Source organism: Aotus nancymaae, unplaced genomic scaffold (genome assembly GCF_030222135.1).
Source record: "Aotus nancymaae isolate 86718 unplaced genomic scaffold, 86718_ANA_hifiasm-v0.15.2.pri h1tg000108l, whole genome shotgun sequence".
Classification (NCBI taxonomy): domain Eukaryota; kingdom Metazoa; phylum Chordata; class Mammalia; order Primates; family Aotidae; genus Aotus; species Aotus nancymaae.
The window spans coordinates 15,125,725-15,151,314 of NW_026988523.1; the positions used below are offsets into that span (position 1 = coordinate 15,125,725).

At 41.2% G+C, this 25,590-nt stretch overlaps 1 protein-coding gene across 1 annotated transcript in view; it reads right to left on the reverse strand.

Moving 5' to 3' along the window:
* Positions 1-25,590, reverse strand: part of SHCBP1L (SHC binding and spindle associated 1 like) — a 79,858-nt gene that overhangs the window by 32,489 nt on the left and 21,779 nt on the right. The window contains 4 exon segments of the mRNA XM_064370451.1: positions 1,887-2,036; positions 3,443-3,837; positions 3,840-4,012; positions 4,014-4,190. Coding sequence (XP_064226521.1) covers positions 1,887-2,036; positions 3,443-3,837; positions 3,840-4,012; positions 4,014-4,190 — 895 coding nt within the window.

Consider the following 25,590-nt stretch of genomic DNA (forward strand, 5'->3'; position numbering starts at 1 on the left):
AGCTCTTGAAAAGTTTTATTGAGTGTAGGGGCTATCATGAGGTATTGAGAGAGATGCTAAGACACCATCATTCATTTCAATCAGAAATGTTCTGCTTTAATGTTAAGTTTCCACATAAAACTTGATTGAGGAAAACCTTACAAACTTATACTGCTAAAAAAAAAAACCATACAGCCAGATGAAAACCATTTTTAACTAGATGAAAAAAAAAATCCAGAGAAGTTATGAAAGATCTAGGCAAAGCTACTCAAAGTCTGAAGATGAGCAAACCTCTAAGAAACAGAGTACTATTGGTCAGGTATGGTGGCTCCACCTGTAGTCCCAGGACTTTGGGAGGCTGAGGTGGGTGGATCACTTGAGATCAGGAGTTCGAGACCAGCCTGGCCAACATAGCAAAATCCCATTTTTACTAAAAATAGAAAAATTAGCCAGGTGTGGTGGTATGCACCTGAGGTCCCAGCTACTCAGGAGGCTGAGGTTGGAAGATTGCTTGAAACCAGGAGGCATAGGTTGCAGTGAGCTGAGATTGTACCACTGCACTCCAGCCTGGGCAACAGAGTGAGATCTTGTCAAAAAAAGAAAAAAAGAAAGGAAACAGAATATTACTAAAAAAAAATTACATTTCTTTTTCTTTCCTCATCTGAACTGAGCTTCATAATTCAGATAAATGAAGATTAAAGGAAAAAGGGAAAAAGAAGGCCCAAGTTTGTTAAAGACTAAATTGCTAGTTTTATAAGAAATGCATAAAGACGAATAGAGTCTTATTGAAAAATAGATTATTATTGAAAAATTACCTAATCCCAAGAATCTTTTACATTCCTTTTGTAATCTCTATGACTGAAAATATGATATCCTCTTTTTTTTTTTTTTGAGATGTGGTCTCACAGTGTTGCCCAGGCTCACTGCAACCTCTGCCTCCCAGGCTCAAGCGATCCTCCCACCTCAGCCTCCTGAGTAGCTGGGACCACAGGTGTGTGCCTGTATTTTTTGTAGAGACAGGGTTTTGTCATGGTGCTCAGGCTGGTCTTGAACTCCTGAGCTCAATTGATTCACCTACCTTGGCCTCCCAAAGTGCTGGGACTATAGGCATGAGCCACTGCACCTGGGCGCCATTCTTTATCTGTAAAACTGACACTAACTTTTCCGTAGAACACATATTTTTAAATTGTTTTCAAGTAGTATATAACATAATGAGTTACAAACATAAGTTTTTCTTGTGACCAAAAATACAGATTTAAATTACCTATTTGGGGCAAGGGTATCATTTGTGATTATAAGTGTTAATTTCTATACAAGGATAATTGATGTTTAATGGAATCAAACATGCCACAATGTTTAGCCTACAGTCCTAACAAAGAAAAATCTTATCAGACAAAATGCTTGGAAGATATTATACTAGAAGGGTACTTTTCAAAAGAAAAAAAAAATTCATGTTTTGCCAATAGTTTTTTGATCCATTTCTTTTTCTTTCCTCATCTGAACTAAGCTTCATAATTCAGATAAATGAAGATTAAAGGAAAAAGAGAAAAAGGCGGCTCAAATTTGTTAAAGACTAAATTGCTAATTTTATAAGAAATGCATTTTTCTTATTTTTACATTATTTGAGCAAAAACTAGGCTAATAAGTATTGTCTGATACTACTAGATCCCATTTAATGATAATGGTTTACAGGCACTAATATTCCCTTTACCTTCTTTTTACACTATTAATTTTCTCAGAAACTTAAAACAGAAGTAATATGTGTCAACTTTTTTTTTTTTTTTTTTTCAGGAGCAGCACCTGAAATGTGTCAACTCTTATGTATCAATCTACAAATAATAAAGTCATATTTTAGTCTTTAAAAGAACTGATTCAAAAAGAACAAAGATCAAATAAAATTTATTTACCTCAACCAGTATTCCAACAAAAGGAATAGAAGCTTCTTTATACTTCACAAAGAATACATCGGGATTAGTCTTCCACACTCCAAGCCATTTGTCTTTCAACTTTAATTTTTCGAATAGGTATTTGCCCATAACCTCATCAGCGTCTTCTGACTAACAAGAGAAAAAAATATATATCTATGTATAAATATATTAAATTATAGATTTTTAACTACTTTTTTTTTTTTTTTTTTTTTTTTACTGATTCCTATTTTAAAATGGAAACAATGTAGCCTTAAATAATGAATGACCTGGAAAATCACAAATTTTAACCGAAACCACATCTAGTAAAAAACATCAACAAAAAATTAAACTTGAAAGATTTATTCACTCGAGTAATTCATAGATAAGACAGTTAGTTATCGTTTGTCTTAAAGTAATTTTTAACTTTTTATAAATATCACTGCAATGAATATTCATTTACACAAATTCTGCTGCAACTTAAAAAACTAGGTTAGAAACACTAAATATTTGCTCTATTCCGTTTTAACAGGTATGTATTTTCTATTCAAAATATCATGCCGCATCGTGGACTGCTGCGTGGGAACTACTTTTTCTTTTTCTTTTGGAGACAGAGTCTGGCTCTGTTGCCCAGGCTGGGTGCAGTGGCGAGATCTCGGCTGACTGCAATCTCTGCTCCCAGGTTCAAAAGATTCTCCTGCCTCAGCCTCCCGAGTAGCTGGGATGACAGGCGCCCACCACCACACCCAGCTCATTTTTGTATTTTTAGTGGAGACAGGGTTTTGCCATGTTGGCCAGGCTGGTCTCGAACTCCTGACCTCAGGTGATCCGCCCACCTCAGCCTCCCAAAGTGCTGGGATTACAGGCGTGAGCCGTCCCACCCCGCTTGGAAGTATTCTTAAAAGTAATTTCTTTCTTTCCGTCGCCAGGCAGGAGTGCAGTGGCGAAACCTCGGCTCACTGCAACTTCCGCCTCCTGGGTTCAAGCAATTCTCCTGCCTCAGCCTCCCGAGTAGCTAGGACTACAGGTGTGCGCCACCATGCCCAGCTATTTTTTCTATTTTTAGTAGAGACGGGGTTTCACCATGTTGGCCAGGATGGTCTCGATCTCCTGACCTTGTGATCCGCCCGCCTCAGCCTCCCAAAGTGCTAGGATTACAGGCGTGAGCCACCGCGCCCGTCCTTAAAAGTAATTTCTAGTATTCTAGTGTAAAAGTCAAGGCTGAGTGATCTTACTCATGTTTGGACATCAATTGTTAAATAAAGGTACTAAGATTCATGCCTGTGCGATGACAAGGTCAATATATCTTCATTTTTTAGGAGCTCTTAGAAAACACTCTCAGGGCTGTGCCGTTAACTGAAGAATTTTGTCGGAAACTCGAACCTTAAATCCTCTAGGGCACCTCGAACAAGGTGAATGCTCTATACATGTTGACTCCATTTAATTTTTTGAAACGCAGGTTCTCGTTGTGCCCGTTGGACCGCGTCCCCCTAAGAGGGTAGCCCCAGATGCCTGTCCCGAGGCCCCGGCGAGCTTCCGACCGCCCCGGATCTATTCACCTTACAATCCTGCAACACTTGGTCGCAATACAGCGCCACCTTCTCTTTCCGCCACATCCCCGTCATACGGGACCCGCAGATTGGGGGCAGGGGCTGCGCCTTCAATTCATCCTCAGGCACTGACAGCAGGGCCTCCTCCTCCTCCTCGGCCGCCTCTCCTGGGTCTTTGGCCTGAGCCGCTGGCAGGCGCTGGAGCCACCACCTGGCCGCCTCCCGGCCCGCTTTCCCCTTCACCTGGCGAGGGGAGGCCACCACCGACCGCACCGTGATCGCGGTGCTCTTCAGTGTGGTCTCGGCCGCCGTGTCCGCGGGGACGGCGGAAGCAGGCTTCTCGCCTCGCCTTCCAGGGCTGATGGTGCGGCCTGAGTCCGCCGGCACCGAGGCACTGGAGCCGGACGCCATCTCCTCAGCAGCCGGAGCGCCGGCGCAGCCGTTGGCCACTTTTCCCACTCTCGGCCGCACTGGCCAATAGGCGCGCTGCGCTTCAGGCCCAACGAGCGGCGACTCGAGGGGGTTCCGCGTGGCGGGGTGCAGCGGCTCAGGTAGGGATGTGGGGCGCGGCCCAGGGCTGGGGGGCGGGGCCTGAGGGTGGAGCGCGGGGTCCTGTGGAGGCGGTCGGGGTGCGGATGGGCGCGGCTCAGAGCGAGGTGGGACGGGGCGCGGCGCGGCGCCTGGGCTCAGGACAGCGTTGGGGGGCCGGGGGCAGTGTGGGGTGCAGCTCCGTGCGGAACCCCGACCAGGTGCCGCCCTCACCACAAGGTGGCAGTCGAGCCCCAACGCACTGGCTCTAATCCCGGACTACTCACTCCCCCAGGGGAGGTTTCCTTAGGGTCCTCATATGTTTCAGGGTGATTACGAGTCACCCTCCAGGTCAGCAGGACCTAAAAATGCTCCACCTACCACTCCACACACGTATAATTGCACAAACAAAGCCTGAAAGAAAATTTATTTTCATACTGGGTGGTGACACTAACTGGAACCCTCTGGTTATTACTAGAGGAAACCCTAGTGACAAATCCAGCAACCTAGCTTTCCTGCTCAGCCCCCGCCTATTACAGGGTTCCCCAAATAAGATTTCTTTTACATTCTAAACAGGGGTCTCGCTTTTTGCCAAGATGTGGTAATATCAAGGACAAGTTAGTCTGTTTTCTTGTCTCTGTTGTGCTATTCAAAAATCTCACATAAAACATTATGTTATGTAACTTAAACGGGACAACAACTTCCAGCTGGGAGTGATGCATGCAAACTGTTAAACTGGGCAACAACTTTCAGCTGGGAGTGATGCATGCAAACTGTTAAACTGGGCAACAACTTTCAGCTGGGAGTGATGCATGCAAACTGTTAAACTGGACAACAACTTCCAGCTGGGAGTGATGCATGCAAAGTATGAACGTTTTCACAGTAGAAGTCTGTTTGAGATCATACATTTTGGAGAACAACAGAGACTACTCACTTCTGGTATTTTACTGTTTAATGTATATCGAGCCAACTGGAATTAACGTTTGTTTACAGCCTAGCTGTGAAATATTGCACTGAAGCTGACAGTTCCCAAGGAGAAGAACAGCATTGGGAAAACACCTGCTTTCCTTCACACTCATCTGGAAGAACACTATGTTAAATTTTGAGTTTATTTTGAGAAAAACATTAGTATTAATATCATGTTGTTATATTTCAGGGAATAATTACAGCATGCATCTTTATTCCGTTCATCGTCCTGGACTGTATTGAAAACAATTCCTAACTCTGAATATTTGACTCACCAAAAAAAAAAGTTTTACTCTAGTGTTTTTTCAAAAAAGTTTGTTTTTGATAAATTATGGGTTTTTTAATTCTTAGGTTGAATAAAGAAGACCACCTGTCCTGGTCCAAAGTTTAAAAACAGCACAGCTTCATTTTCCTCCAAAAAGCAAATATTTGTTAGAAATCTACTACATGCCTTGCAATGCATAGATGCCAAAGTTATAGAGGTAAAAGGCCAAATCCCTGCCCTCGTAATCCTAGGGGCTCTCACTTTTCCGAGAGAAAGATACAGTACCCATGGTTTTGTTTGTTTGTTTGTTTGTTTTTAGATGGAGTCTTGCTCTGTTGCCAGGCTGGAGTGCAGTGGCTGCGATCTCTTTTCACTGCAACCTCGGCCTCCCAGGTCAAGGGATTCCCCTGCCTGCCTCAGCCTACTGAGTAGCTGGGACTACAGGTGCGTGCCACCACACCCAGCTAATTTTTTTTTTTTTTTTTTAGTAGAGAAGGGGTTTCACCATGTTGGCCAGGATGGCTTGATCTCCTGACCTTGTGATCCGCCTCCCAAAGTGATTGGATTACAGGTGTGACACACTGTGCCCGGCAGACCATGCTTTTTATTTATTTATATGTGCATAAATAAATACAAATTATGTGTGTATACATATATTCCACATTGTAGGAGAAAGGGACCTTACTTCTCTGAAGAGGTGCTACTTAAGCTGAGTTTTTAAAATAACTTTTTTTTTTTGCATCCAAAAGAAATTTAGCTTGTTTCTCCCACCTCTTGCCTCCTCCAGGATGCTTTGACAAATGGAATGCCACTGTCCCTTTTTCCTGCAATGACTCCCTCCTCCCTGGGTCCAACACAGAGCTCCCACCATCCAGGCTCAAGATCGGTTTTCAGTTCCACCCATGGCCACTGCGCTCTTGGTCATTCTTCAAGGGGTCTTCATATTCTCAATCTTCTCCTGCATTCCGAAGTGGAAGCTCTGTTGGCTGTCTCTCTAGTCCTCTTCCTGATGAGCCAGTCTTCAACCAGGAGTCACCAAGACCAGAAAAGCTAGGCCCATCTGAAGAAGATTCTGGGAAGTGTGGTCCCAGAGGGCACAGTCTTTCTGGAGTCCTGTCTCTGTGGTCAAAAGGTAAGTGTCTCAAGAGTCAGAAGAGGTGGGGTCTGCGGGTGCAAAGCTGGTGTTCTCAATGTTGCCTGTGACCAGGAGCTTCACCGGTTCACTGGGGAAAGACCATGCATGGTTGTTTTAGGAGCCAAAACATTGATATGTCCCTCTGTGGGCTGTAATCACAGGGTCCATGGGGATCTCCGCCTGGACCTTCCTATATCTGTGCTGTATGAAGCAGGATCTTCTCTCCTATTACCACCACGATGGTTATTTCCATTTTCCCAGCTTCATTAGTAGACTCCTTTGTACTGAAGCCTGTCCTGCCTACCAATTTTGTTGTGACCCATAACTTACTTGCTGAGCAAAAGTGTAAGGCATTTAAATTCACATCTTTAACTGCTTGAACCCTTACCTTCTTGGCATTATGCAATATACTCATATAAGAAACCTGTACATGTATCTGCTGAATCTTAAGAAAAAGTAAAAATAGGGATTTTTTAACCTTGGGTCTTCTGTGTGCAGCATGCACATGCTTGGATAAGTTAGTTGGTTTCATCAAAATGGAATGATAACATTATCTTCTTCAAAGATTTGTTATAATGTTTCAATAAAGTAAAAGTGAAAAGAAGAGCTTTCCACTTAAAAAACTTAGTAAGAAAAGAAACATTTCTAAGTAAGTAACTAACTCTCCACTGAATAAAAAAAGGAAAAATATCTATACTAAGGTTGTTAAGATCTACGGTAAGAACAAATGTTCTATCTGTGAAATTGTTAAGAAGAAAAAAGAAATTGGTGAATTACATATATAGGGTATGGTACTATGCATGCTTTCCGGCATCCACTGGGGCCTTGGAATGTATCCTGGTGGATACAGGGGACGGCAAACAAATGTGCCAATTCAAAACAGTGAGCAACACTGGAGAGTCTCCTTGCAGGTACAAGAGGATGGACTGAGTGAGAAGTAGATTTCCTATATACCCTTGGAAGATGAATAACAATAGCAATAATGAGAGTGATAAAAGCGCAATGGTAAAGAGGGATCCCTCTCTTTTTTCTTTTTTTTCTGAGATGGAATCTCACTTTATCACCCAGTCTGGAGTACAGTGGTGAGATCTGGGCCCACTACAACCCCCACCTCCTGGGTTCAAGCGATTCTCGTGCCTCAGCCTCCCAAGTAACTGGGACCATAGGCACGCACCACCATGTCCGGGTAATTATTGTATTTTTAGTAGATATGGGGTTTCAGCATGTTGCCCAGCCTGGTCTCAAACTCCTGAGCTCAAGTGATATGCCCACCTCGGCCTCCCAAAGTGCTGGGATTACAGGCATGAGCCACAGTGCCCAGGCTGATCCTTCTCTTTCTTCACTGTCAAACTACTCTGTGCTGAGACAAAAGGGGTGGGAGAGGTTTTCACACTCTGCCAAGTGGTCCTGAAAAGTGAAGCATGCACAGCCACTGTCCTGCCTCTTGACAGAAAAGCCTTGTCTCTTTCTCACTTCCCAAATTTGGCTTGACTCTCATGTAGTCAACTTCCTGAAGGTGGTAGGATAAAATGCCAGGCAGGACGAGGGTTCAAGTACCAAGTCTCTTTCTTTTTGTGCCTTCAACTCTTAGCTCCAAATTCAGAATGTCCTTCCTCCATCCAGCCAGTATCCATCCATTCTACTTGTCTAGATAGTCCCTATCCAAATGTCCTTATAACATTTTGAGGGATGGCATCATTCTCATTTGTCTATAACATCTTGCCTAGAAAAATTGGTTCTACAGGCTATATAGGAAGCACAATACTAGCATCTGCTCAGCTTCTGGGGAGGCCTCAGGAAACTTTCAATCATGACAGAAGGAAAAGAGAAATCAGGCACTTCTTACATGGTCGAAACAGGAGCAAGAGAGCTAAAATAACTTTTATTGCTTTTTACTTGTTATGAAAGCAATGCCTCTACCCTGAGCAAATTTGGACAATACAGAAAAGCATAAGAAAGAAGAAAACTTAAATGAGCTGTAATTCCAATGTGCAGCAATAACTTGCTACTAGATTTTGCTGTATTTTCTTTCAATATTTTTTCTATCACATTATTACAAAGTTTAGATCATATTAAATTTTATATTTTGTTTTTTATTTAGCATAAGCATTTTCATATCATTAAAAATTATTTAAACACATAATTTTCAAGAACTGCATGCAATTGCTTGGTATGAATTTAATTTGCATAACCTTGAATTTTCAAGCATTTGGGCTACATTAATTTCTATAGCATCAAATACGCCATTTTGAATATCTTTGTGCATAAGCTTTTGCTTATATTTTAGACATTTCCTTTAGGGGAAAGTGGGATTACTGGGTCAAGATGTATAAACATTTTAAGTCTCTCAGTATTGCCAAGCTGTTTCCCAAAAAGAATGTAATTAATTTCTACTTCTGTTAGAAGATAAAATTCCCAAGTTGGCCGAGTTATGAAAAAGAAGGAAGCTATGGGCACCTAAAGCAGGGCAGAATGCAGGGATGGCGTAAGGTAAATATTCCAAGCAGAGAGAGTAGTTTAGTGGCTTTATCCAGAGATAAAAGAACTTGGTCTAGGTAGCTGAATATGCAGGAGTAGTGGACAAGTTGGGACAAAACTCAGGTTGGAGAGATATGTATAAGCCGTATCACAAAGAGTCACGTATATTATGTTAAGAAGTTGAATTCTAGCCATACTGATAAACTCACCCTTATTCAACTTTGTGTCCCACCCCTGCTCCAGCATCCTCAGCATTCATTACCATATAAACCATCCCAGCTCCTGCCAGTACACATTGATTAGCTCCTTCAGAGTATGGTTATTTTCTTTCCTTATCCACTTCAGCAATTTCCCAGCTGATGTTGCTTCTTAACCCTATTTATTGGATTAGTGCCCAGGAGTAGATCCTCAAAGTGGTGCCTGTTATCTTCAGAAGCAGAAGCCTCTACATCATCTTCAAGCACAGGGGACTCTACCCCTTTTTTTTTTTTTGAGACAGAGTTTCACTCTTGTTACCCAGGCTGGAGTGCAATGGCACGATCTCGGCTCACCGCAACCTCCGCCTCCTGGGTTCAAGCAATTCTCCTGCCTCAGCCTCCCGAGTAGCTGGGACTACAGGCGCGCACCACCATGCCCAGCTAATTTTTGTATTTTTAGTAGAGACAGGGTTTCACCATTTTGACCAGGATGATCTCGATCTCTTGACCTCGTGATCCACCCGCCTCGGCCTCCCAAAGTGCTGGGATTATAGGCGTGAGCCACCGCGCCCAGCCGGGGACTCTACCCTTTTATGAGGAAATGGGAGCTCAGAGGTTACAGGGGAATCTGGGGATTCAATATTTTCAAGTGCATCAACCAAGATTTTCCTGTAACATCTCAGCATCTCACTCCTTCCCAATCAGAACCTGATTTTGGTGTAGCATTCCTGTTCAGGCTAAGAATTCGACCTTCTCTAGAATTCTATTTCCCTTGTTAAAACCTGGAACTTTTTTTTTTTTTTCTGCCCCTCAGCAAGAAATAAGAGTCTTTTTTGTGTGTTGCAGTAGAAGCCATTTGGCTTTCACAGCTCACCTTAAATTCGTGATTAATCACCTCAGCCTTCATTTCTCTTTTGCCAAAGAATCAGTAATACCCAGAAAGAGCCATTTGATTACACAGTTTTTATAATCACTACTTCCACAGAACCTCTCAGACTCCTGAAACAGTATACAGCAGTGCACTCCCTTCCCTTTTGCTGACTATAAAGAATTTGACAATTGCACCTACATAGCACATTAGGAGCTATCAATATTCAACCTATCAAAGACAGCGTCCTTATTGGCAGCTGGCTAGCAGGTGGGCCAGCACCAAAATATCATCTTATAGTCTGTCTTCCACTAACTCTTTTTCTGAGACGGTGTCTTGCTCTGTCACCAGGCTGGAGTGCAATGGTGCAGTCACTGCAACTTCCACCTCCTGGGTTCAAGCGATTCTCCTGCCTCAGCCTCCCGAGTAGCTGGGACTACAGGCACATGCCACCATGTCCAGTTAATTTTTTTTTGAAAACATAGTTGGCATTTAATAATATTTTTGAATACATGAAATTTCAAATAATGTATACAGGTAGGAAATTATTTTTTAAAACATTTAAAAGTAAGATGCTCTTGCTGGCAACTTATTACTGCTGCTACTTTGGACTAATAGAGTACCCTAGTTAATTTTTGTATTTCTTAGTAGAGACAGGATTTCACCATATAGGCCAGGATGGTCTCGATCTCTTGACTTCGTGATCTGCCTGCCGTGGCCTCCCAAAGTTCTGGGATTAGAGGCGTGAGCCCCATGCCCAGCCTATTACACTAACTCTTAAATTGGGTTTCCTGGAAAGCAGACTGAAGCAATGATTTGCAGAAAGAGCACATGGGGAAATACTTTTGAGAATGGCACCTGTAAGGGAATGAGGGAAGCAGGAATGGCCAGAGTTATTGAACTGCAAAGCATTTGTAACAGAGCCCTCAGTGATTCCTACTGGAAGCTCTGAACTGTGATGGCCCTTCAAAACTGTCCTACATTAAGGCAAGGATGTGGGCTTTGTATCTTTACATCTGCCAGTTATTAGATATGGTCTGCCTGTAGAGAGGAGGTATAATTTTGGTTGTGGGAGCTCCCTTTGGCTGCAGTTAACACCCAGAGAGGGACTCAGCTGTGAGTTTTCAGCAGCCAACATTCCCAGCAGCTGGGAGAGTGAATGTTGTGATCCTAAAATGTAGATGGGGGCAGCATCCCACAGCATCCACTACATTCAGTTATCACACCTGGGATATAAGACAGCACAGAATTCTACAAAAGTGGACTTGGTGATGGCTTATCTGAGCTATTGGCCTAGGAGCAGGGCTAGTTCCAGCTTTTGAGACCATTGTCTGAAAGTTAGTCCATCTTAGCTCTGGGTATTGATGGAAAATGAGGCAACTATGCTAGACTGCACAGTGTTAGTCAACCTATTTCTTAGATTGGGACTCAAATGACTTAAGAATGAAAATATGCAAAGAACTTGAAAAGTTTCATTGTCTACGTAATGGGTCTCATTGGACTCATGACTGAACTCCCTTTCCCTCCTGTGCTCTCTGTATACACAATCTAACTTTGTTGAAGTTAGATTGTTGTGGGAGCTCCCTTTGGCTGAAGTTAACACCCAGAGAGGGGCTCAGCTGTGAGTTTTTGGCAGCCAACACTCCCAGCACCTGGGAGAGTTAATGTTGTGATCCTAAAACGTAGATGGGGGCAGCATCCCACAGCACCCACTACATTCAGTTATCACACCTGGGATATAAGGCAGCACAGAACGCTACAAAAGGGGACTTAGTGATGGTTTATCTGAGCTATTGGCCTAGGAGCAGGGCCACCTTTGTTAAAGTTAGATTGTAAAATAAATAATCAAGAGCATGAACTCTGGCCAACCTGCCTGAATTCAATGGCTTGGCTTGGTATAACTGGAAGTTTCTCCTCTCTAAGGCCTTTATTTCCTTGTCTGTAAAATAGGACTTATATAATAGCAGTGTTGTGGTAATGAGATTATGTATACTCAATATATAGGACAGTGCCTGACACATGATAAGCACCCCATCAATGTCAAATCAGTCTATGCTTTCTCATAGCAGTTAAAAGCAATTCTCATATTTGATTGGTGACTCTAGCAATGCTTTGTGTGCTAAATAATGCCAGCTCTGCTCTACAATCTTGGGGAAAAACTCATTTTCCCTTCTTTTCTTGAAGGCTTTTCCTTGAGTTGGCTCTTCCATGCCTTTGAAGCAGTGTAGTACATGAGCCTGATGGTTGAGTGGGGCCTGGGTAGAAAGGGGAGAGTGCTACTGGGCTTGTGTGGGCACTAGGGAATCAGGCCTGCTATAGAGCAGCAGGAGGGTCTTTGGTTCCTACATACAAGGGCTAGTTTCCACATTAGGTTTTTGTGGCCAAAAACTCCTGGTCTTGTCTTGTTCTCCCAAAGACCTTGAACGGGATACGTGGCTATGACAGAATTGAATTTGAGAATTCTAAGGTCCTGGGCATCTTTCTTTATCTCTTGTTCCCAAGGATCTGACCAGTAGCCATTGTCCTGGCTTGCTCATGCTGTTTTCTTCACCTGGAATGCCCTTCCTACTCCTCTCCACCTACCAAAATGTTTCTAGGTCAGATTCTGATACGTGGCCCTAGTCAAAACCAACTCTTCCCTCCTTCATGTTCTCAGAATACTTCTGCCCCATATTATGCACTGGAAGCACTTCATGTGCTGGGCCAATGACATTCATATTTTTTCTTCCCCAGTACTTAACACAATGCTTGACATCTAACTAGTGAAAGTTTTAAGAACTGTACAACTATAGGAGTACAAATTTTTTCCCCCAACATTTGGGCTGAAATGTGTATCTGTCCTTCTTCTCTAACCCCAAGGTTGTAATCTCCTCGAAGCCTGGATCAGGTTCTGTTTATCTTTATGTCTGCTGGAGAGTTTACTTAGCACAGGGATGTCACACCACAGTTTCTCAACAAATGTGTACAAAATTCTATAAATCAATGTGAATATTTGTATGCTGTTATTATACATGGGTTGGGCTGTCTGGGAGAGCTCTGGGTTAAATCCACAGGCTGTTTCCACATATGAATGATCATTACAAATGCTTATTTTAAAATTAGAAGTCACTATTTTCTACCCCCAAACAATTGTTATCAAAACTTATTTTCTTCCTGGTTCACCATGAAGCAGAAAGTAGGCTTGTAAATTCTGCAACCCTGCAGTCCCTGGACATATAACTCTTTGAGATCTTTTTTTCTTTTAGAAAGGAAGAGCTAAGCACTAATAAGTAATAACAGCTGGCTCTCAATAAAGCAAAATAGGTAAGAGTCACTGACATTTCATAGATCCGCCCAGACACAGAATTTCCTTGATATTTCATTATTATCTAGAGTAGGGACTTGGGGTTGAGAAGAAAGCAGATCTACTTGAAATAAGAGCAGAGGCATAATAGGGGCTATGTGTAATGTAAACAGCTCTGGAATGGGTGGAGGGGTGTATTGAAGAGACAGCAGTGACCTGGAGGACTCATCTTCCCTTTATTCTAGTAAAGACTTTTAAAGTCACTTTAGGTAAAAAGTTGGGACCAAAATTAAGAGGAATTGAAGGATCCCATTGGCAACAGGCTCGAGCTTCTGCAGAGGAGAGAGAATAGCTCATTTATTTTACAGATATGTATTGAGCACCTATTTTGTGCTGGCATGGTGTTTGGTGCTGGTGCTGGAGACAAGACAGTAAACATGATTTTTAAAGTGAAATTGTCAAGAAAATAAAAACACATATCTATCCCGAAACTTGTACGTTTGTGTCCATAGTAAAATTATTTATAATAGCCAAAAAGTGGGAGGAACTTAAATGTCAATAAACTGATAAACAGGGCAATAAAATGTGGCATGGCCATACAATAGAATACTGTTTGACTATTTAAGAAGGAATAAAGTACTGCTTATACATGATACAACATGGATGAACCTTGAAAACATGCTAAATGACAGAAGATGGTCACAAAAACCCCACATAGCATATGTTCCCATTTATATAAAATGTCCAGAATAGGCAAATCAATAGAGACAGAAAGTACATGAATGGCTGCCTAGGGCTAGGGGTGTGGAGGTGCCAGGGAAGAGGGGAGAGTTTGAAAAGAAATGGGAGCTGACTGCTAATGAGCCCAGCATTTCTTTCTGGGCGATGAGAATGTATTATAATTGATTGTGATGATGACTACTCAACTCTGAGAACTGAAACCATTGAATTGTATGCTTAAATGAGTGAACTGTATGGTATGTGAATTATATCTCAATTTTTTTTTTTTTGAGATGGAGTCTTGCTCTGTCACCCAGGCTGGAGTGCAGTGGCACGATCTTTGCTCACTGCAACCTCCACCTCCCAGGTTTAAATGTTTCTCCTGCCTCAACCTCCCAAGTAGCTGGGACTACAGGTGCATGCCACCACACCCAGCTAATTTTTTGTATTTTTAGTACAGACGAGGTTTCACCATGTTAGCCAGAATGGTCTTGATCTCCTGACCTCATGATCCACCCACCTCGGCTTCCCAAAGTGCTGGGATTACAGGTGTGAGCCACCGCACCTGGCCTATATCTCACTTTTTAAAAGTAAAATGTATGGTACATTATATAATAGGTGCTATGGAGAATGATAAAAAATATAGAGACAGGGCAGAGCAGGGATGAGGAAATTTTGGAGAGTAGGGCTGGGATACAGTTTCTGTATGGAGCATGGTGGGAGGGTCTCACCCATAAGATGACATTTGAGTACAGATGAAGGAGGTCAAAAGGAATATCTTGGACTTTCATAGCTGCAAAATAAGGAAAGTTTTTTTCCATCACCAAGTCATTCCCAGAGTACAGTTCAGATATAAAGAACATAGATTAATTAGTAATAACACAATTTTAGAAAGTCTTTAATACTAACATTATTTTCATATTTCTCTATGTAAGAATTGAAGGCCCACATTGGTCAGAAAACAATAAATGAATACACTGGGGATTTAGGAATTTTGGAAGTTTTGTATGGTGGAGATTTGGTTTACGTTATTTTGGAGGTGTGCACCAGGATGCTGTGTAATGTGGTTGTATTTCTTTTTCCTTTTGTTCTCCTCAATTGAAAAAATAAGTATTAACGAACATTCCAGTCAGCAATTTATTCACAAATAACTTTTTCCTTTTAGAACACGGATTTTTTTCCTCCTCAACTCTTCGACATTAACTTTGTAAACCAAAAAAAAAAAAAAAAACCTAAAACAAACAAAAAACTTTGTAAACAAATACTATGAATGACATTAAGAAATAGAACAACTCTTCGAAGCCTGTACCTCCTTATTTTGGCCAGAGGAGAGCACTAGAGAGCTTTTGGGCTATTTGAAGGGCTCCCAATCCCAAAGGGCTGGGTGGAGCCTGAAGCATTCCTTCAGCCAGGCTTAGCTCAAGTCCTGACTCAGAAGCCAATGGCACAGCACTTTGCTAAAGGGCAAGCTCAGACACATTTCCACAACATCTAACGCTTCTTTAGCCTCAGATGTGATGTTCTGCTAAATCATGAACATTTCATAATGTGTACTAACCCCTGATACTTGTTTTGTGTTCAGCTTTTGTTTTCAGCTCTTTGGGAGGTAAGTAATGATTTTAATTTCATTTTACATAAACCACACAGAAAAGAAAGAATCACCATACATGTTTAAGGGCACATGAGCTCCACTGAGGAGAGGCAGTAGTGGGTATGGACAAGACACAACCTAAAACTTCTGACTAAAACTACCCCGTTGAAAAGCCAATGGCCCAAACTTGTCTTAACTATCAGAAGTCTTAGGTTTCAGTTTTGATAGGAAAAGACACTAAGGATAATATCAGCTAATTAGCCTACATTGAAAAGTGCATGGATATCTAATAATGGAGCAGGCACTTAAAATTTATAATAACTCGGGTATCAAGAGTAGAAGACAACAGACACTCTCAACCACTGTTGATAGAAATAAAGTCTTATAGGAAGGAAATGTGATTAAAAAAAAAAAAGAAAACCTTTCAAAATTTTAAGGTTGCATATCTTCAACCCAGCGATTTCATCTCTAGATATAAGTTCCCCAGAAATGACATGCACACAAAAAATTTTATTTATAATAGTTATAATAATGATAATAGCATTTGGCACTTACTATGGGCTAGGCGCAGTTCAAGAACTTCATATAAAAACAGCCTGGCAATCCCCATTTTATTGATGAGGAAGCTGAGGCAGGGACAGGTTAAGTAACAGCTGTGAAGAGGTGGAGCCAGGATTTGAATGCAGGGAGTCTGATCCCAAAGCCCCTGCTCTTAACCACTATGCTATGCAATACAAGGGTATTTGTTGTAGCATTGCTTATAATGGTGTAAAATTGGAAACAACTCATGTCTAGCACTAGTGAAATCATTAAATAACCAATGATACATTCATATTGTCAAAATGAAGTCAATCTAGGTGCCCTGACACAGAAAGAACCCCAAAAGCACATTGTAGAAAAGGGGAGGGAGAGAAGCAATTCTCAGAATAATACATATAATATAATTCCATTTGTGTTGCTTTTCAATTACACCTTTGTATTTGGATGTACATTCAAGCATAGAAAAAGGATGGAAGAACATACAGATACCAAACTGTCCCAGTTGTAGTCTTTGATGAGAGTGGTATTGGTAAGGGGGTGGTTGTAAAAGAGGAATTTCGTGTTTTACCCTATATAATTCTGTGTTACTTAAAAGTTTTAAAATAAAATATATTTGTATACTACTTCTGCATCTTTTAAAAAAACGAGGCCACTCTTTCAAAGACTGAAAAAGGACATACTTGGACTGGGCAAGGTAGTCCCAGCACTTTGGGAGGCCAAAGTGGACAGATCGCTTGAGCTCGGGAGTTTGAGACCAGGGTAGGCAACATGGTGAAACTCCATCTCTACTAATACAAAAAAATTAGCCGGGCGTGGTTGCTTGGGAGGCGGTTGTGGGAGGATAGCTTGAGCCCTGGAGGTGGAGGCAGCAGTGAACCATGACTGCGCTACTGCACTCTAGCCTAGGTGACAGAATGAGACCCCATCTCAAAAAAAAAAAAAAAGACACGGTATAAAAATCAAAGGGAATCTTAGCAAAGTTCAGGCAACTCCTTGATAGTACTAATGAAGAAACCACAGTGTTAGGAAGTAAAATGAAGCCTGCATTGTTACGCCTGCAATGGCTGCTCTAAGCTAGAGGCTGCCCGCCTGACTCCTGCCCCAGAGCTCTTTCTGTGTTACTACTTTGCCTTTCACTCTGGAGAAACTTCTGAAAATGAGTTATGTGCTATCTTAATGTGTTTTGACAGTTACTTTTTTTTCGTAAATTCATTGTTATGTGGCCTTCTAAAATGTTTTGGAAGAACATATGTCACTCATTCATTCAACAAAGATTTATTAAATAAAATAATTAGATATTACCAATTAGTTGCTAATTGTTATATGCCAGGTACTGTGCTAGGCCTTGGAAATATAATGTTGCTCAAGATATACACAGATGTTGCCCTCAAAAATTATGGGAAGATGTTCATCACATAACCACATATGAAAAAACACATTATGAAGCTATATGTCCTAAATGAAAATGCACAAAAATATTAACAGTTTTTTTCTGGAGTTTTAGGAGATTTTTATGTATTTGGTTCTTTATATATTTCTGTATTTTCTTTCTTTAAGAAGTTTTCAATTGGCATGTATTTCCTTCATAATGAGAAAAACATATTTTAAAGAATCAACTAGTGCTCTTTGCGTAAGTTTTAAAACCTGTTGAACTATATGAAAAGCGAAGACAGTCATTATACCAGAGGAAAGGAAACATTTTCCTGCAAAGAAAAGTCTTGGACAAGTGCTTCTATTCTTGATGCTGAGCCATAAGTCTATGGAATTCCCAGAGAAAAGGCTTTTCAGAGGGCACTTCTGGAGCTGTGAGACATCTTTTGTCATATTACTAAGGGACATCAGACAGTACACTTCACGGGAAAGAAACATGGAAGGCACTCCAGGCTAGTGGTTTAGTCCTCAGGCTTTGGTGACAGACTGTATGGATGCAGAGCCCAGCTCAACCCCTTTCTAGCTACGCAACCTCAAGAAATTTGTTTGCCTTTTTGAACTTCAGTTTCTCCCTCTGTGAATGGGAATAATAGAATTAAGCAAGATAATGTATGTAAAAGAGCTTAAAACTGTGGTTGGCACATAATTGTGCTTAGTTTATGTTACCTGCCGCTTAGCTCAGAAGCAGAATCAAATTCTCACTTCCTTGATACCCATCTACCCACCACACATACAGTCTGCACATGCATATGCACCCTCACACCAAAGAAATACAGGCTATACCTTAGAGAAAATGTCTTCAGTGCTGTTTCAGCAATTACACAAATTAACCCATCTACCTAGCTATTGGACTAAAAACAGAACAATCCTGCATATTAAAATATAATAAATAGAAAATGATACAGTAAAATGTTTTTCTTTTCACCATAGGTTTTAGGCTTCCTCAATGTCCACAGAAATCAGTCTCAATATTTTACTATATCCTTGGCTTCATTTTCCAAATCCCTTAAAAATAACCAATAATGGAGGAACTCTGGCAACAAAAGAAGGCTTAGCCCTGTGTGCAGGGCTCCCAATTAAGCTAAGGTCTGGGCACTGCCCTGACATATGATGAGCAGAGCTATCCAGCTTGAAGAGACCATATAGGCTTGGACAATGAGGACATCCACAGCACCCATAGTGCCTTAACCCTTACCCCTTGCCCATTAACAGAAAGTTGACACTTCAGCACTTTGATACTTTGAAGAACCATTGCCAAAGACCTTGCCTTTGTGTAATGTAGTGTGTGCTAGATTTTGGAGGAAAGTAAAACAATTTATTAAACCTACAATGAAATCATAAGATATTTTCCAACAAGTAGTGCTATTGCTGAGAGCCCTCTTGTAACCATGATGGAAGCCAACCTGGGTACAAAGAGAGGAGACAGCATAAATAAGGGCAGAAAGAAGAAAAGCCCTACTTCTGATCCAACTATGCCTGAAGCTCTGGACTCCTCAGTTATATGGGACAATAAATACCCAGGCTTTTTTTTTTTAGACGAAATTTCGCTCTTTCGCCCAGGCTGGAGTGCAGTGGCATGACCTCGGCTCACTGCAACGTCCGCCTCCTGGGTTGAAATGATTCTCCTGCTTCAGCCTCCTAAGTAGCTGAGACTGCAGGCACCAGCCACCACACCTGGCTAATTTTTGTATTTTTAATAGAGATGGAGTTTGACTATGTTGGCCAGGCTGGTCTCAAATTCCTGACCTCAAGTGATCCACCTGCCTTGGCCTCCCAAAATTTGCAAAAATTTGTAAAAATACAAAAATTAGTCAGGTGTGGTGGTACATGCCTGTAATCCCAGCTATTCAGGAGGCTGAGGCATGAGAATCACTTGAACCCATGAGGCAGAGGTTTCAGTGAGCTGAGATCATGCCACTGCACTCCAGCCTGGGTGACCGAATAAGACTCTGCCTCAAAAAAAGAAAAAAAAAAAAAAAAAACACTAGAAGAGAAAGAAACAGTGGGAAAAAGGAAACAAAGAATAAGTGCAACCTCTGTATTAATAGAAATCATTTACAATATAGTAAATGTTAATTATGTCAAAATAACTTTAAATTCGAATGGTCTAAAAAAAAAAGCAGACATAAGGCCAGGTTCAGTTGGCCACGCTTAATCATCCCAGCACTCTGGGAGGCTGAAGTGGGCGGATCACCTGAGGTTGAGAGTTTGAGTCCAGCCTGACCAACATAGAGAAACCCCAACTCTACTAAAAATACAAAAATTAGTCGGGCGTGGTGGCGCACATCTGTAATCTCAGCTACTCGGGAGGCTGAGGCAGGAGAATCGCTTGAACCCAGGAGGCAGATGTTGCAGTGAGCTGAGATCGTGCCACTGCACTCCAGCCTGGGCGACAGAGTGAGATTCTGTCTCAAAAACAAACAAACAAACAAAAAAACCTAATAGTTTATGTTGTATGTACTAGTAAAGCAATCAGATATTTGGTAGAACAAGTGAGTTTCCCATTTTGATTTTTGTTTGTTTGTTTTTTGTTTTTTTGTGCTGGGATTTCAGGTGTGAGCCGCTGTGCCAGCCCCTATTTGGTTTTGAGTCACAGACCCAAATTTACAAAGCAAGGACTTTTATGCACAGTCATGCTGAGGTTTTAACAAGAGTATGTTCCCTATCACTAAGAATTTCAAATCCTATTTCTTTTGGAGTACTCTTTAGCTTACTTTCATTTTATATGTTTTAAAAGTCTAAGCCATAAATGTGTATTGTTGGTGAACATGTTTCATAGGTCAACTCATGGGTTGCAGGTTTGGAAGGCCCGTCACATGAAAGAATTACTGCTGTATAAGAGATGCTGGAGCCCTGACTGACCAGGGACTCTGGCCAGCCCTGGGCTGTACCAGGGACTTAAGGCCCAGGGGAACATAAGTGAACAAGTGCTGTTCAAGGGAGTCACTCACCCATCTTTTTTCTGTGGATTTGTTCCTGCAGGGAACATACCTAATACTAAGAAAAGGGGAAACTAGCTTTATTTTAGATAAGGAACTGCATGACTTAAACATGATTTCTCCATACCATTCTCTTTGATCTTAAAGAGGGTGAGTAAGAGGGAAAAAATGTGCTTGTAGAGAGGTGAATGAGAAAAGTGGTCATATCTTTGCCTCATAAATGCTGAAAAACTTGAATCACTGAATAGTTTCAACTAGCTTTTTGCCTGTTGAGATAATAGAAATCACCTTTAGGCAGCTGAGGGAAGAATATAGTTGGGAATTTTAAAACTCCACTCAAGGCCAGTTCAAAGTAGGTTCCAATTTGTCTTGTAAATGTAATTCATTTCATCTTGCCAACTTGAAAAATTAATCTTTCCAGAGAGCTTAGAAATGGAGGGTAACTATGGACTAGAAAAAAAAAGGAATGGTTTGGGATAGAATGATTTGGGATGGGTTGACACTCCCCAGCCACAAAACGATTAGGATTTCATTACATGGTCAGGCACAGTGGCCCACGCCTGTAATCCCAGCACTTTGGGAGGCCAAGGCAGTCAGATCACGAGGTCAGGAGATTGAGACCATCCTGGCCAACATGGCGAAACCCCACCTCTACTAAAAACAACAACAACAACAAAAAAAAAACATAATTAGCTGGGTGTGGTGGTGTGCATCTATAATCCCAGTTACTTGGGAGGCTGAGGAAGGAGAATTGCTTGAACTCGGGAGGTGGACATTGCAGTGAGCCGAGATTGTGCCACTGCACTCTGGCCTGGTGACAGAGCGAGACTCTATCTCGGAAAAAAAAAAAAAAAAGATTTCATTACATTCATTATCAGGTGCCTCTCCCCCAACTAGCGTTTAAAGCACTCCACAATTTGGTCCATGTTCCTTTTCTAGCCTTGTGTCCTACTAACCTTTCTTTATCCCGTGCGAACATCTGTGACTCCTTTCATATAATTTCTTACCTCTGAGCTTTTTTATCAAAGTGCTCTATTCCTGTTTAGATTGCCCTCTTTCCCTTCCTCCCTGCAATATCTGCCCATCAAATTTTCACTCTTTATTTAAGACATAGTTAAAACCTGACAGACTCCAAAGTGTTTCACAAAGTGTTGCAGAAAAGAATCTCACCTTAATAGTTACATAATATTTAATATAGTTGCATAATATTTAATGTAACTTAAATTCATTTTTAATAGTTATATAAGTTTGTGTGTACCAATATTGTACACTTATTGCCATCCATCTTGTATCACAGTTTATGTGTTTATCTTCCACATTTTCTTTCCAATGCATGGAGTGCAAGGGTCACACCTCGTTTTTTGCTTGTAGTACTTACCCATTACCCATGATAATAGCTCACTCTGATTCAGTCAAGCACTGTTGCAACAGCTCTGCATACATTGACTTATTTAAAACACGCACTGTGGGTTACCATTATTATTCCCAGTTTACAGTTCAAGAAACAGATTACGTAAATATGCCCAAGGTAACACAGTAAATAAGGACCAAAACTGGGATTTGAATCCAGAAGATCTGCTTCCAGAGATCACTCCCTTAACCACTAGAAGAAACACAGTAGGCCTTCCATATCTGTGGAGGGATTTGTTCTAGGACCCCTGCAGATACCAAAAACTGTGGCTGCCCAAGCCCCTTACATAAAATTGTGTAGTATATTCCTGACGTACTCCATACTCTGTCGAATCCTTTGCAGACACAGAGGGCTGACTGTATATACAGTCACCACAAATCTTACTGTATTCTTTTGGAGAAATCAGAGTTTTGATGTGCCACACACCGGTTGTGAAATTCTAGAGCTCTGATATCATAAGTCCTGGATTAGGATAATTTGACTGAGCATAGATAAGTCCACTGCAAATTGTAAGCGTTGATATGGCTATTTCATATGTTTTTAGGCTGCCCAGCATCTTTTGATCACTCTTGCTATTTTTAGGAAATCTCTGGTCTTAGGAATTCTGCTTTCCCAAGATACAAGCCCAGAAAATGCAGTTCCCTGGGGTCCTTTGCAGCTACAGCATAAGCAAGTGAGATTTTATTTCAGAAAGGTTCTCACCCAGGAAATAGCTTTGGTGCTGGGCAGCAGTACGAAGCATTGTAAAGTCAGTCCTAGGCAGCAAGGCCAATGGTGTGCCCCCCAGTAGTGGGGAGGACAGAGCCAGCAGCAGCAAGTTCCTTATCAGCCAGTTCTATATCATGGCCTTCAGTGTTATTCCAGGGAATGTAGCCTCAAGCCAGTCCTCCACTCTTCTGTTAGCTACCCAGTATCCTTTTCTTTAACAGCTTTATTAAAGAGAAGTGGGCCGGGCGTGGTGGCTCACGCCTGTAATCCCAGCACTTTGGGAGGCCGAGGCGGGTGGATCACGAGGTCAAGAGATCGAGACCATCCTGGTCAACATGGTGAAACCCCGTCTCTACTAAAAATACAAAAAATTAGCTAGGCATGGTGGCGCGTGCCTGTAATCCCAGCTACTTAGGAGGCTGAGGCAGGAGAATTGCCTGAACCCAGGAGGCGGAGGTTGCGGTGAGCCGAGATCGTGCCATTGCACTCCAGCCTGGGTAACAAGAGCGAAACTCCGTCTCAAAAAAAAAAAAAAAAAAAAAAAAAAAGAGAAGTGATTTACATACCCTAAAATTCACCTGCTTTAACCCAGTATCTTTTAAATAACCTTATCTTTAAAAACTGCTTAAGGCCGGGCGCGGTGGCTCAAGCTTGTAATCTCAGCACTTTGGGAGGCCAAGGCGGTGGATCACAAGGTCAAGAGATAGAGACCATCATGGTCAACATGGTGAAACCCCGTCTCTACTAATACAAAAAAATTAGCTGGGCATGGTGGCACCTGCCTGTAATCCCAGATATTCGGGAGGCTGAGGCAGGAGAATTGCCTGAACCCAGGAGGCGGAGGTTGCGGTGAGCCGAGATCATGCCATTGCACTCCAGCCTGGGTAACAAGAGCGAAACTCCGTCTCAAAAAAAAAAACTGCTTAAATATCCAGAATCAGTTTCTGTTGCTTGTAACTAAAAATGCAGATTGAGTTGTTTACAATTGTAAATGAAAGGGCATTTTCTTTGGGATGTTCTGTTGCCGCTTTTATTATTATTGTTAAGTTATTTATTAACCTTTCTTACTTTGTTTGTTCAACTGCATTTCTTTGGCACACTTTATCACACCCATGATATACTTTATACTTTTTTGTGTGTGTGATGGAGTATTGCTCTGTCGCACAGGCTGGAGTGCAATGGTACAATCTTGACTCACTCCAACCTCCGCCTCCCAGGCTCAAGTGATTCTTGTGCCTCAGCCTCCTGAGTAGCTAGAACTACAGGTGCACGCCACCACACCTGGCTATTTTTTGTATTTGTAGTAGAGATGGGGTTTCACTATGTTGGCCAGGCTGGTCTTGAACTCCTGAGCTCAGGTGATTCACCTGCCTGGGCCTCCCAAAGTGCTGGGATTACAGGCATGAGCCACTGCATCCAGCCCATGATATACTTTTACATAAGAATATCATAAAAACGGCTGAAGTCAACACTAAAGTATACTTTCTTAACAACCTCCACCTATCTGAGCTACCTGATACCTATAGCATTAACTGTTGTAGCCAGGAGTTGGTTACTCCACTATGCTTGAGGCATTTGTTTTCAGACTTTTTTATATCAGTTATTTTTAATATTGTGTCACCCACATCTAATTTGAAAACTAAACAAGTTTAAGTGATTTAATCAATCAAGTGGTTCCAAGGCATTCAACTTAGTTCTCACAGAAATATTTTTCTTTCTTTCCCTTATATTTTATTTGCTTATGTAATTTTAAAAATTAAATTTTGTAATTAGATAATGCAAGTGGGAATGTCAAACTGAAATATTACCTGTCAGGAAATCTATTCTTGGAGGCTACTTCTGCCTAATGTCACTGTGATATAATATGAGACACTGCATAGCTCATGAGAGAGTGAAGCCTGTCCTGTGACAGTGTTGGAAGCCAGGTTAGCTCAACAAATGTATTTTGCTTATCACCAGAGAAACTGAAGATGAACTGAGGAACCCAAAGCAGTTCAGATCTGTAATTGAAAATTGACAGTTACAGCAGAGGAATGAAGAGTCCCATCCCATATAAGAGTTTGGCTAAATGATAGCAAGATTAAATTAAAAATGAGAAGCTGTTGGGCGTTTTTGTTCTTTTTTTTAATCTGAGGTCTTAGGGGTTTTAAACATTAAATCCATCTTCTTAGAAATTTTTCCTTAAAATGGGCTGGGATGAATTTAAGACACTATAAAATATGAATAGTATTTTCAAATGACTTATTTTAGATAAACCTATCACTTAGCTTTTTAGCATTCAGAACTCAACCTAAGTCCTCCCATACACAGCAGTAGCCTATAAACAAAGGTGCAGAGCCTAAGACAGATAGGGCGGCTCAATGCTCCTTGGAAGTTCCTTCTAACAAGAAAGTAAATAAGATCAAACAATGGAGAATGGCTGTGGTATTTTTCAGATATGGGCTAAATTCGTCATGGTTCATTCCGAGTGCACTCTTACTCGGTATGAAATGTTTCAGTTCACAAGAAGGTGTTACGAGGACTCTCACTTTACTTAACTTGAAACTGTAGTTTTGGAAAAAAGATAAAAGTTTAAAAGTTATTTTTCTAAAGTTATTATTCTAACGTTTATTTTTGGTTTTTAAGGACTCTGTGGTTTCTAAGGACATTGGGGCAAGAAGTGCTTTATTTTTTATTTTTTATTTTTTGCCATGAAGTTACAGGATAGCTTACAATTACAGTAACTAGCTGGTGGTTTTTAGGAAGACATGGAATAAGGTTGCATTTGTCAATACTCTGTTAGAAATAGACTGTTGATCAACCTCTGCTCAAAGTCTAATATTTAACTTCTTGCAGTAAACATCTGAAGGTCACAGCAGTCTCTCCTTGTAAATTTTATGCATTACTTCAGTTGATGAGGTAAAGGCATTAACAATAAACTACACAGTTGATCAATGAATCAGTCCCCCACACTTGATTTAAGGGTTGAAAGTGAATTAAACTTATGAATAAAATCGGGGTCTTAGATTCTAAACTGTAAGTTCATAATAATTTCATAAAAATGTTTATAACCCCAGAATTTCAATATGAAACCATGATTTTTTGACAGTAAGGAGTT